The sequence below is a fragment of the Neolamprologus multifasciatus genome, chromosome 23 (genome assembly GCF_963576455.1).
Source record: "Neolamprologus multifasciatus chromosome 23, fNeoMul1.2, whole genome shotgun sequence".
NCBI classification, from domain to species: domain Eukaryota; kingdom Metazoa; phylum Chordata; class Actinopteri; order Cichliformes; family Cichlidae; genus Neolamprologus; species Neolamprologus multifasciatus.
Genome location: NC_140460.1, coordinates 31,699,912 through 31,713,489, shown reverse-complemented (window position 1 = coordinate 31,713,489; position 13,578 = coordinate 31,699,912). Strand labels below are relative to the sequence as shown.

Sequence of the window (13,578 nt, the reverse complement as noted above, 5' to 3'; positions counted from 1 at the left end):
TCAGTGATAGTTTTGCAGTTCTACAGGAGGTCAACTTATAAGATTAAAAAATAAATCAAGGTTGTAAACTAATGAGTGTCTTCAAGCTCCAGTAAAACACTGATCTAAACAAAGTGTGTCATCAGACTGTTTTAATAACCTACTGATTATTAACGTTGGTAGCCTGTGATGTCATTATTACATCATCTCAAGATATTCTGCCCCTTTTCTGATTTTAATTTTCTTTTTAACGCATGGGTCATAAGAAGAGTAAAATAACTTTTTAAGTTAAGTTTTTTAAGTTATTCCTGTATTTGTTTAGATAATTGTGGCATTTAAACAGTACGTGTGAGTTAAAGAGGTGTTCAAATGTGGTGTCTTGTATACACTTCACATTTACTCTTTCTGCAGGCTAACTACTTCATACATTTATTCAAACGCTAATCAGATTTAAAGGGTTTTCTTGTTATCGATTATTATCCCCAGGCTGTTTAGTCAAAGCATGCGTTTCAGTTTTACTGGTATTAACTATTCTCTGTGTACCGAAACCATTTCTATGATAAATGCAGTGTCTTCTGTATTGGAAACAGTAGCTGTCAGTCCACAGCTAATCAACTGTTTGTTTGTTTCAGTTTTTAAAGATAGAAACTGTGAAGAATTGTAGATTTATACGGTGCAGACAGAATTTGACTGTGTTTGTTATGCCAGTGTCGCAAATCAATTGTTTTTGTGTTTGTTTGTATTTCATGATGGTCTAAAACTATCCCGCTGACAATTAGACTCAGAAGTGTCACTACTTTGTGACTCTTTGTGGTGGTAATTATCTGATAAATGAGTGGAGGTTTACTTGCAGAAAATAAGACAAAACGCAGATGGCGAGATTAACACATTTTTAAAAGTTAATAATGATGATATTATACACACACCAAATATAGTGTTCTGCTTTTTTCAGAGCTATTTCCTTAGGCACACTGTCCTGTAATACATCAAACATCACTTCATTTATTTAAAGCATTTTTAATCCTTTACTGAAGTGAGGAGGAGACAGAAAAGTGGAAATAATTAAACTGTTACCCATCAAATATCAGACTGTTGTGTTCAATGAACCAAGACCTCTGCATACCCAGAGTATTACTGCCACCACTAAAAATAACCTATCAATTAATTAGATCAGTAATAAAAATAGCTTTTAATTATTATAGGTATACATATTGTTCCATTCATTGAAAGTAATGTTTCCCAGTGATTCTTCTCTGCAGTTGCTGTAAAAAGTCGTGGTACAAATTCTTCCTTCACTGCACAGCCAGCGCTCTGTCCTTGGTTTAGTGATAACTGTTACACATCAGCTTCAGCTTGATGAATGTGCTGAGTCAAAAATGCAGAAACACGGTGTCAGTATAAGGAAAACGGTTTGTGTAAATACTATAAACCCTGGTGGAAAGACCAGAAAGTTGCATGAGCAATTGTCCTGTTACATTAGTGAGTTCTTCATCACTACAGTTATTTTTTAAACTGTTTTTATAATCGCCTTTCCTCTTTAGGCTACTTCTTTTTTTCATACAGTCAATAATATTAGACAAATTGGGGGTTTTATAGTCGCTGTTTCCCATAGTAAACCCACTTCTTCACGGAAGCTAACATTGGTGTATTTTTAGGACTGAAAGGTAACATTGTAATATTGTAACTGGAGTACAAGGAATGTTTCAGCAGCCTGTGACCTAGCTAAATCAATGTTATTACATTGTGAAAAATGTGTGGACGTGCATGGTGGATGTAGGATGAAGACGGACTGAGGTTTTCCCACATTTAGAATTCTAAGGTTAGTGTTTGGACAGAGTGACATCACGAATTAACACGAAATGATACAAGCCTTCGTGGTCCCCAGAGGATGAATCCTGTCAAGCTTCGCAAAGGATTGCTACAACCCTGCCAGGAAAGGTCACATGACCAAGCTGGCACTATAGCTAGTATACTAATCTGCTTGATTGTCAGGGAAACAAACCATTATAAATTAACTGCTAAACTAATAATTACACTTTCTTCAAACATCCAGAAACACATTAATGCATCACAACAGAAGAACTTGCCACTGCTACTGATAGATATTTGAAATAGGCCAATGGCTCAAAAAGCCAATATCATTGATATTAGTCTAATTTAGCGGCGTTATCCCCAAAAGTTATTGCAGTTAACACAGTTGCACCATTCTTTAAAAATTTTCACAGTCACCAAAATGCAACCTGACTGCACTTTTAGCTAAATACGCTGCTCACATTCATTCCTGAGACATATGTGAAACTGTTTATATGAAACATGATAAATACCACTAATGACAAGCTAATTATGGTCAGTGGAACCACTGTAACCTCTTTTAGCCTGCTGACATTAGCAGTAGACTTACGAAATGACAGAATGATGGAGCTGCTAGCACAATTAAGAGCTTGTTATCTTTAAAATGTGTTTTCACACTTTTCACACATCTATGACTTACATGTAATAACTACACAAAACAAAGGCCTACCCTAACCCACTTAACCAGTCCAAAAACCACTGATCAATGTATGAGCTGATTGTGTTAGTCAGTGTGGTATTCTGACATCCAGTGAAAGAACTGTAGTTATGTAATGTTTGTTTGCAGCCCTGCTTCATGCTGACAAATCCTTCTACAATTAGATTCAATGAAACTTTAATTATCCTTATGTGGGAAACCTGGGTAATCAGATTCTGTAAAGAAAAACAAGATATCAACATGGTCCCAAGCAAGTGAAAGTAGGAAGGTAGCATGAAAAATGTTGTTTTTCCACACACAGGATTTTTACTAACATGTGAGAAAGGTCAGAACTGTCATGGCAAAAACAAACAGAGGCTGCTGAGTACTGACATTAGTACAGCCTGTGAAATGCTCTGGCATTCCTTTGTGTTTTAAGCTCAGTTCTGCTGTCCCTGTCCTTTTGGAGGCCATAGTCAGCCCTGATGCTGTGATAAATGTGTTGAACATTAGGACACTTGCATAACAAATGAGGAGAGTGTAAACATCACATAAGCATCGAGTCCAACTCTCAGTAAGCACTCACTAAGCGGTGTGGTCAGATATTGTGTGAGTTGCAGTACTAAACCAAAACTTTAAATGACATTATTTAGGTAGATTATCGAGGCTGACAAGCATGTCTCTTTTTTGTGGCAAACAACGTCGCAATTGTTCTTACGATACTTTTTCCACAATTGCTATTTTTTTTAACCATTCTCATTTCTTGTGAGGTCTTAATCTCTTACCAGCCAATGAGAAACACCAAAGCTCCATATACCATACACAATCGTAATTTTTAATTGCAAAATAGTTTCTTTGATGGATGCCATGTGGTATGAATGTCACAGTAAAAATGTGAAAAAATATTACGTATCGAGCTATGTAGCTTTGCACTAATAATGCAATTTTAATATTAGAAATGTTTTCCTCCCCCTTCATCAGCCATCTTTCTCTTTTGCTTTTTTAGCGCACAAAGTCTCAGAGTTACCGGCGTCAGTCCGCCCCATCTCTGGTCATCACCAAGGCTCTGACCAGGTCCAAGACTCTCTCCAGGTACTGTAAAAGACATGGTTAGGCTGACTCTGGCATCTATGTTTCATTTACTTTTCATTATAAAGCTAGTTAGTGGAGCCACCAAATGATCTTAATATGCGGCACCTGTATGTCACACTGTTTGTGATTTAAAGCAACAACCATCTGCATTGATAGTTAACAGCTTTAATTGTAAATTAAATATAAGTCTAAATTATACTAATACAATTTAATTGTTAGCCTTGTTTTTTAAACCTTTGTAGACACCTTTTGACAAAGAACAGTAAAGACACTGGTCATCGGAAACACTTGAGGTTGAAAGTCTTTGAGCAGAGATAGATTTAGTGTCTCCAAAGTAGGGTGAATGGGTCACATACAACCCTCTCAGAAACCTTCTTGCAGCCCAGGCCACTGATGAAACCCTGAAGCCACACTCTCACACACGTGCACACACACACGCCCTCAGTGAGGTGTTGGATCTGTTAGGATAGATAATCCTCCTGTTGCCATACTTATCAGAGGATCAGGTGTCTATTAATAGCCTCTGTCTTTGAACATATGCACTGGGAAAGTGAAGAAGAAAACCTTGTTAAAAAGCTCCTGCAGAGGGAGGGGTTCGGCCATGAATAACCACCCACCCACTCCTTAGACTGTGGACTTGGTTTATTCCTTAGTTTTGAGCGGTTTGTATTATATGTCATGTAAAGTCAATCAAATCTGAATCACACTGATGTGACTCACTTTTCAAATTCCTTCAGTTTAAAGTGGTCTCAAGTTCAACAGTGGTGACCCATTAAAACCTAATAGTAGCTGGTTCACACCTTCTTAGCATCTTTCCCAGCTTCACTGTGATTTTGTCCAACAAATTCACCACCTGTGGACGGTTTACATACACTCATCAAAGGCATAAATGTCATGGTAATTTTGGGCTTTTAATGTTTTCTTTGAACTGTTCTTTGTCCAAAATTATTTTGGTTTTTCTCTAATCCACAAATATACTGCACAAAAAAATAAAAGAACACATCAGATGTCTGTGGGGGGAAAAATCACGCTGGACATGTGGACTGAGTAATGTGTTAAGAACGAAAGGATGGCAGATCGTTTGATGGCAATTCAAAGAAAACTCTGATAATCAAAATGAAAAAAAAAGTGGCAGGTTGTCACTGCTCATTGCAGCAACTCAAAATGATACTCAGTAGTTTGTGTGTCTCATGTGCTTGTGTGCACGCCTGACATCTGAGTTAATGAGACGACAGATGTTCCTGGGGGATCTCCTCCCAGATTGGGACCAGGACATCACTGAACTCCTGGACAGTCTGAGGTGCAATCTAGCAGCTCCAGGTGGACCAAAACATCATGTCCCAGAGTTGTTCTATTGGATTTAGCCCAAACATGGCGGCCAGTCAATGGTATCAATTCCTTCATCCTGCAGGAACTCCCTGCATACTCTTATTATATGAGGCCAGGCATTGTCATACACTAGGAGGAACCCAGCATCACTGGCCCAAGGATTTCATTCTAATACCTAATGGCAGTGAGGGTGTCGTTACCAGTGTTGGGTAAGTTACTTTAAATTAGTAACTTAGTTACATTACTAGTTACTTCTCTCAAAAGTAACTCAGTTACTTCAAGTTACTCGTTACTTTCAGAGTAACTAGTTACTAGGGAAGGTAACTTTGGTTTTACTCAGAATTCTCTTGTTAATGTGTTGCTTCCAATTTCATTGTACTACTGTACTATGTATGACTGTGCAATGACAATAAAGAGTTATCTTATCTTATCTATCTTATCTGCTTCCGTAACTGGATACCCAGCAGGTTTGCCAGTCTTCTAGCTTGCTTACTTGCCACAAGTGCACTGTGCCACCTACCAATAGAAAGGAAAAAAATAATGTGCACATTCCACGAGAGAAATCCCACGCCTGGACCGTTTTTGACCGCCGCATGATTCTAGCCTGCTTTTTACATCCAACACAAAAAACTGCAGTCGTGGTGCTTTCGATTGTACTCAGAACTCGGAAATTCTGCCTTCTGAATAGGAAGATGTAGGTAACACCAGACTGCAGATGAGCTGCTTACAGGGCTGGACTGGGACAAAAAAAAAAATCGTCCCGGGCATTTTGACTAGAGACCGGCCATTATAGGAAAAATCATAAAGGCTTTGAATGAAAACAAACGCTGTTGTGACAGTGATGTACACTGTTCTGATGGTATATATGTATCAATCTATCAATTGTTTGTTGTAAGACTCAGATAATTATTTTTTTAAAAGCGAGACATTTTAAATGAGAATAAGAAAGAAAAGTATTTCCTTGTGCCCCCCTTTCCCCCTTAATGCTCTACATGGACCCCTGGCAACACTTTGCTAGATCCGCCCCTGCACAGTTACCAGCTGTCAGCTACCTAAAAAAGGATCCTGGTGTTATTTGTCTCTCAGAAACAGTTCATAACTTCCCTTAAACTCATTCATGTGACCTAAAAGGTAAACCTGTTTCTCCATCACCTGTTCAGCTCTGATGATTCAGTCAGGACATCTCCTGGTTTCATCTTCATGTTTCCCTCTCACCAGATAACCAAACCGACATCATGACCAGCAGCTTTACAGCTGTGGCTCCAGCAAACATCAACTGATACTAGAAATTAATATTAAATAAATTCTAACAACAGCTGATCAAGCTTAAACGTGCTGCCGTTGTTTAACGCGACATCCGCTGGTTTCCTCTTTCTGGCGCAAAGTGGGCGATAAACAAACAAGAGAGAAAAACCGATCAGCTGATCACTGATCAGTTTTATGATTGAAGTAGAAACAGGAGAGGGAGGGGGAGAGAATGAGAGAAGAAGAGGCAGCTGTGCAGCAAACACAGAATAAATCCAGCTTTGTGTGTTTTTCATTGTAGCTGAAGTCCGGGACAAAATGTTCCTTTTCACCTCTGAATACGAGACGATTCTGTTTTTTACAGGGCGGTTGGAAACTCTAATAATTAACCTTATGAACAAAATAAAGTTCAACATCAGTAACATCATAGTACCCACCCAGCTGTATAGAAACTCCGTCAGTATGAACGAAAATAAACTCCACCTAAACTTGGTTTATATCTGACTCAGATACACTGCAGGTCATAACTTCTTACCTGAAGTTCAGTTCCCCTGACACTCGGACCTGCGGCCGCTTCGGGTCTCTCCTCTTGCCTCCCTTTTCCTTCATCCACCTGCTGCCTCCACCACTTGCTAATGTTATTGAATCTGTGGAAGCTCCGCGATAGCCACCACACGAAGTAACGAATAACGAGCCTATTTAAATCCCAGTAACGAGTAACGCGTTCCTGGTATTGGCATAATAACTAGTTACCGTGCTCGTTACCACAATAGTAACGTAGTTACTGTAACACGTTACTTAATAACGTTACTTAATAATAGTCCCAACACTGGTCGTTACCCAGCCTGCAGAGTAGTGATGGGTCGTTCGCGAACGAAATGGCTCTTAGAGCCGACTCTTTGACGTGAACGACGCGAGCCGGCTCCTTATCGCCAGCCGTCACGTGGTTGTTTTTTTTCTTTCTCTCAGCCTCTCTCGCCCTTTTTTTCTGCTTCACTCAGCACACGAGCCTTGTGCTTTACGCTGGGCAGATGGGGGAGGGGCGGTAGTTACTCATACAGTTTTTTATACACTTTATCCATCTCACATCAATATCCAATTTAGATTCACCAGCTGCAGAGTAGGTGGGTCAATTCAGATATCAAGGTATGAGCTCATATTGTATGTTGTGTGATAATAAGATAGATAAAAAGATAAAAAGAGAAGATGATGGGGTTATTTATTTGATGTTCAACAAAGAATTTTATAAAACTAGTCGGCAAGTTACGATGAAGACACCACCTGACTGCACTCTGTCAGAGTAGCTGTGATACTACTCTGCTAAATGTGCTGCAGATAGTGCTGAACGTGTAAATCATGTACACAGTAGGTGTGGAGCTGCTCTGCTGGTGATGACGCCATTTCTAAGTTACTCGTAGGGTTGCTTGGCATGAAATAAAGACTGGAAAAAGGGTAAAGCGCTTGCCTGGTCCTGTCCAAAGGTAACCAAATAGGCTCAAAGCAGTCCTGAAATCCACTAATTAACACATTATTTTTTGCTTGTTTGGTCCTTACAAAAACTCAAGAATTTAAGATTTATCAGGACTTAAGGTACAGGACTGATTTTTGGCGGGGTGCCTTTACTACCTAGACTCTTGTTCCCATTGGAACAATAGGATTAATTAGTGGACTTCTGAGATGCTGGCACAGGTGTATGAAGAGAGATAGCAGCACCACTCGGCCTTTTTTCCAAATTGTTTGAATAACAATTTGCGGTAGGTAAGATAGAGAAAATAAAATCCTTCTTCTCTTTAAATTGCAGAGCTTTAACGTGCATTTGTGGTGTAACAACATACCCAGTTACAGAACTTCGAGTGTAGATTAAATGATTTGCACATAATTGCATTCAGTGTGGGTATATAAAACCTTTCCAAGGTCAGGAAAAAATTATTTAGTTTTAAGAAGCGAATGGAAGTGCATACTAGAAACACTGTACATGTGCAGTGGGCCACACAGTTGTAAAGCAGTTTAATGGGCTCTTTAAATCTGGTGTCCACTTCCTTTATACAGCAGCATCTTAAGTACATGACTGTTTATGACTTGTCTCATCATGTAATTCTGTTTTTACTCAAATACATTTTAGGAATATTAAATACTTTTCAAGTGTGTTACAAGTGTGGTGGTTAGCAGGAATCCCATTTTCACTAATTAGGGTTCATGTTCCTAACTTATATTACCTACCTACTTTTGTCTCCATCCTATTTCTTTTTTACTTAATATGAACGGAGTAATGCTTCATATAAAATGTGAAACAATTAACAGTATAAGTTAGATGACTGAGAATTAATTAGTAGTTAATACGAATTGGAATTTATATTGTAAAAATAGCAGAAGAAAAAGGGCTAGACCAGTGAGGGAAAAAGAAAAAATTTCATCAATAAAACTTTTAAAAAGTTCTTCTCTGACTTCCAGAGTACTTCACTCACCAGTGACTCCCATGAACTTTACATAAGGGAGAGTGCTTTGATGTACTTGCAGGCTATCTTGTGTTGGGTGATTACGGATGCCAGAAAGAGACAGAGATCTGAAGTGAATAATCTAATAACAGAGACACTAACCTCTCGGTCTAAGAGGCAGAGGCTGATTCTTTTTTTATTACCTACAGGGACGTCCAAAGATGCTTTGAGATAAACTAATGTTGTAAACCTCCAAATATCTTCTTGCAAGACAGAAAAGTTTCGACCAATGAGTTAGCTGCTGCTTAGTATTATAAGTGAGTCACACTGCTTCAAAAACAAGTTACTCTATTAAATAAGAAGTGGTAGCACAGGTCATATCAAAGTAATTATTGTAGTAGAACATTCCTGGGGCATGAAGCTTTCAGGTGAAGGCTGTTTGCTCTTTTGTCTCAGGTACAATATTTATATTCAATTCAATTTTATTTATACAGCGCCAAATCACAACAGCAGTCGCCTCAAGGCGCTTTTTATTGTAAGGTAAACCCTACAATAATACATACAGAGGACAAACCTAACAGTCATATGACCTCCTCCAGCGACTCCAGCAACAGTGGGAAGGAAAAACTCCATTTTAATAGGAAGAAACCTCCAGCAGAGCCAGGCTCAGGGAGGTGCGGCCATCTGCTGCAACCGGTTGGGGTGAGATAATGAGGACAGGATAAAAGACACGCTGTGGAAGAGAGCCAGAGGTTAATAACAAGTACAATTCATGGTTCCTACTCCCTTTTCCCATCAGATGACATACAGTTTATCTTAAAAATTAACATTTAATTTCAAAAGGGAAAAAAAGCAAACATTAATTACTTTTTGGATACCCCCTGTATGGGGTCGCAGTGATAGACTGTATATAAAAGAAGGATGTAGCGTCCTACAGTGTGACACTATTGTGAGAGTGCCTCGAAAGATTAACAGGTGACTTAGATCATCATGTAAATTAATGCTGTGTTTTTCATCTGATAGTATAACTCACTGATATGCTGAGATCATTTCAACTTTCACAAATGTTATAAACCTACATATGAACTCTGAATGTTATCGTTTAAAAGTATTACAGTACAGTGCTACATAAGTTTGTTAGCATTTTGTGAAAGTGCTTAAATATGCTCTGTTTGTAAAGATCTTTAGTCATATTAAATTACTAAATGTGAGAAGAAATGAGTGGAGAGAATTTCACTGTTGTAACTGGTGTTCTTTATTTTTCTTTGAAATTCCACCCTTGATAAATGGATTGATACTTATACAATGCTTTTCTACTTCAGCTAACCACTTCTGTTTTGCCTATAGAACCTTCACGCACGGTCACACTGTGATGCATTCAAGGCAGCTTGAGGTTTAGTATCTTCCCCAAGGACGATATCATCTATAAACTCAGCACTGTCTTGATGAGTTTATTAGTTCAATTGCTAATTTCAACTCTTATCGAGTAAAACTTTTAGAGTAAAGTGATTTGGGGAGGGCCTGCCATGTAATTGAGCAGCTTCTCCTTGAAGGACATCACTTGCTTGTCATCTTTTATGTACTGCTGATTAGGGGTGGGTTTTAATAATCGATTCATCGATTAAAATCGATTCTGGCCTGGATAACGTGATATCGATTCATTAAAATCCTGAATCTATTTTTTTATATAAATGTATTTTGCCCAAAATTCCAGAATCTCAGGTGAAACGTCACAAAATTTTGACAACCACCAAACATTTAAAACAGTAAATGAGAGCAGGTACACGGCTTCTGCACAAAGACGTAAACACAAAGCACTACCCGCGGATCAGAATCAGTGAGATGTCGCCTTTCTCACCCGACGGCACGACACGGTCGGGGCTGAAAGCCGACAGCTCGCTGATTCTGATGTTTCAGCGGGTCCGCACTTTGTGTTTACCCCCTTTTTGCGCTGATTCTAAAGCTGTTAGTTTTATCTCTCTCCAAACAATATTGACCGAACCAGCAGCAAAAGAAGATCCAAACTATGCTTCACAAAAACATCGTCATGAATTCCCTCTGACTTTTGCTGTTTTGCTTCCACCACAATAAAATCACACTTCATGCACAGCTCTCTCTCTCTCTCTCTCTCTCTCTCTTTCTCAGTGTACTTCAAGAACAGTTTCCCGTCTATCCCCGAAATCTGTTTTCTGCATTATTCGCTTGCTTGTTACGCACAAGACTACCGTTATTTACAGCGCTGTCGGACTATGTTTTTTTTTTCCTTTTACTTACTTCCGAAAAGAAAACCTAATTTCTGCTTCTGAACAAATTTAAACTTTTTAAAATTATACAAAATGCAAAACGCTTAGCCGTGTCTCCAATAAAACCGCTGTAACTTCAGAGGTAATGTTCATAAGTTGATTAATGGTTTTCTTTTGTTTTTGATTTACTGCAGAATATTTTTATAAAATCCAGGCCAGGAAAATCACCTTCATGTTTTTCTGTGTTTTATCTTCAGCTACTTTGACACAAAGGCATCTGCTGTGATGAGAATCGAATCGATTCTAGAAATCAGTGTCGATACCCAGCCCTACTGCTGATGGTCCTCGACCTTGCTGTAATTACCCAAACTGCACGCTTTTGAACCACAGCAGACAATTAACACATAATATTTAATATTATTGGCTGGAATAGCAGCAGAGCAGGAAGAAGCTGCTGTTCTTCTAGTTTAAACAGAGCCAAAGCTTTTAATGTGAAGGGCTGCTGGAAAAACCACCAAACTCATAGAGAACCCCACTGATTAAGTGAAAGAGATGTATCATAAATTGTCGCAGTGTATTGAGGTTAATCTGTTCCATTTATTCATGTTCCAGAGAAAGCTTCCTGGTTCCCATTTGTCCAGAGACGTGTCCGCTGATCCAGTCCTTCCTGACTAGTTCTGATAGGTCGTTTCTTCTCCAAGGACATGCTCAGTTAAAGACGGGGATGCAGACTCAGGACAGACACCTCTTCCTCTTTACTGACATTCTGGTGGTTGCGAAAGCTAAGTAAGCACAAGTGTGTGTGCTTGCATGTGTGTTTGTGTGTGAGCATGTATTCATATCTTTGTGGGGACCAGAAATCAGAAGTTCACTATATTTGTGGATCAACAGCCCTTACGGGGACCAAAATCCCGGTCCCCACAAGTTTGAAGGCATTTTTGAGACTCAAAGTGTTAGGTTTAGGGTAAGGGGCTAGGGAAAGCATTATGCTAATTAGATGTCCCACAAGATATGAATACCCGACATGTGTGTGTGTGTGTGTATATTCTCTTTCTGTGAAGCAGATTAGGAACATTTTGGCTGCTCTTCCTGTCCTTCACACGGTAATTAGGTTAATGCCTGGGTGTAAGGTTTAAGTGTAAGGTGTGTGTGTGTTCTGTTCCTAGGTCAGCCAACCACTTCAAGCAGAAAGCCCAGGTGCGTGTGTGTGAGATGTGGACGGCAGGCTGCATGGACGAGGTGTGTGAGGGCAGCACAAACCCAGAGAGGAGCTTTGTAATGGGCTGGCCCACCTGCAACTGTGTCGCTACCTTTAGGTATCACACACAAAGATGCACAGCAGTACTACACACATGCTGCACTCATACGGACACAAATATTCACACACACACACACACGGTGGTGAACTGTACTTATTTTAAGACTTTTTTTTTATACCAAGGTGTTTAGAAATCCTTAACATGGGCTCATTCTGATGTCGTTGACCCAGAAACGACATTTGTACAAACTTTGTTCACGCTGACGCTGCCTCACGTCAGCAGCTGTGAAGGTGTTTATGTTTCCACAGAAAATATGCTGCTGATGCTGTAAACTTGACCTTAAATGCCAAAGGAACAGAAAACAGACAGGATGAGGCAGAAGAGCTCAGTGACATCCTACCGTGCAACCATTAACACATCAGGCCTTGTTCTTATCCATTATTTTCAAAAGGAAGTTCTGATTCCTGCTTTTATAATGAGGAGTAAAAATATTTCATTGTGAACTGAGGTTCACAATATATTTATAAAATGTCAATTTAAACATTTGAATAGTGGAAGAAGAGACTTTTTTTTGCCTTTAGCATTCTGTTTGTTTTGAGCTTCCACGTGTCATGGAAGAGAGAGACATGCTGATCTTTGCCACAGTTGCCAGGTGATGTTATCTATATGTCCAGGGAGCTGATGAAGTTTGAGCAGCAGAGTAAGAATATAGGCCAAGAGGCTCTGATTGAGCTACAAAGCAGGATTTGATGCATCCTGAATCATGTCAGCTTGGTTAGGACAGAACCAAAGGGCAAGTAAATTTTCTGTTAGATATGTGACACTTTTTCTTTGTTCTTCTGTTTGTTAGCAGGGTTAGTCAAAATGTCTTGGACTTATTTGAATCTGTAGAATTTGGGGTGTGGGGTTTAAATGAGTATGTTTTGGAGTGTTGCTTTGCTCCAGGAAATCTTGGAAGAACCCATTAGCACAGAGAAACAGGGTAACACCTTTATGTTTTGCATCAAATCTTCACTAAAGAAAAAGAAAATTGGGAGACATCAACTTGATGTTGTCAAGAGAAGTAACACCACATTGCCTGAAGTCATTGCAGGAATCCTGAAGGAAGACTAAGGCTGTTTTTTATGCTCACCGCTGACCCGTTGTCACCTGGAGCTGTGCGACAAATTTGACGTCACAACTGCTGGGACATGCCGCAGTTTAGCTCTTATTTCTGCACTCTGCAATGTCTTGGCTTTCAGTTTGGATTTCCTCTTTTCCTATATCAGCGGTTATGTGTTGGTATTGTCTGTGTGGTGACACCTATCGTTCAGGAGAATACTGCAGCAGCTACCTGAGCCTTAACAGCAGGCATAGAAGTGGTTGGTGAGAACGTTAGCAACAGACTGTGAAGCAGCGGGTGTACTGTGGCTGTAAGTTTCATGGTCATGGATTAAGCAGTAACACAGAACAGATACATAGATCAGATGCTCTGGGGTGAAAGTGGGTTGCAAAGTGGTTTGCAGATC

The 13,578-nt window shown here is 39.5% G+C and overlaps 1 protein-coding gene across 5 annotated transcripts in view; it reads left to right on the top strand.

Moving 5' to 3' along the window:
• LOC146492005 (rho GTPase-activating protein 20-like) overlaps positions 1–13,578 on the top strand; it is a 31,188-nt gene that overhangs the window by 1,963 nt on the left and 15,647 nt on the right. For 3 of the 5 annotated variants that reach the window (XM_085152419.1, XM_085152417.1, XM_085152418.1), the window contains exons 2-4: positions 3,474–3,559; positions 11,424–11,597; positions 11,978–12,127. In XM_085152419.1, the coding sequence (XP_085008545.1) occupies positions 3,474–3,559; positions 11,424–11,597; positions 11,978–12,127 (410 nt within the window). The other 2 variants (XM_085152421.1, XM_085152420.1) reach the window with 2 other exon arrangements.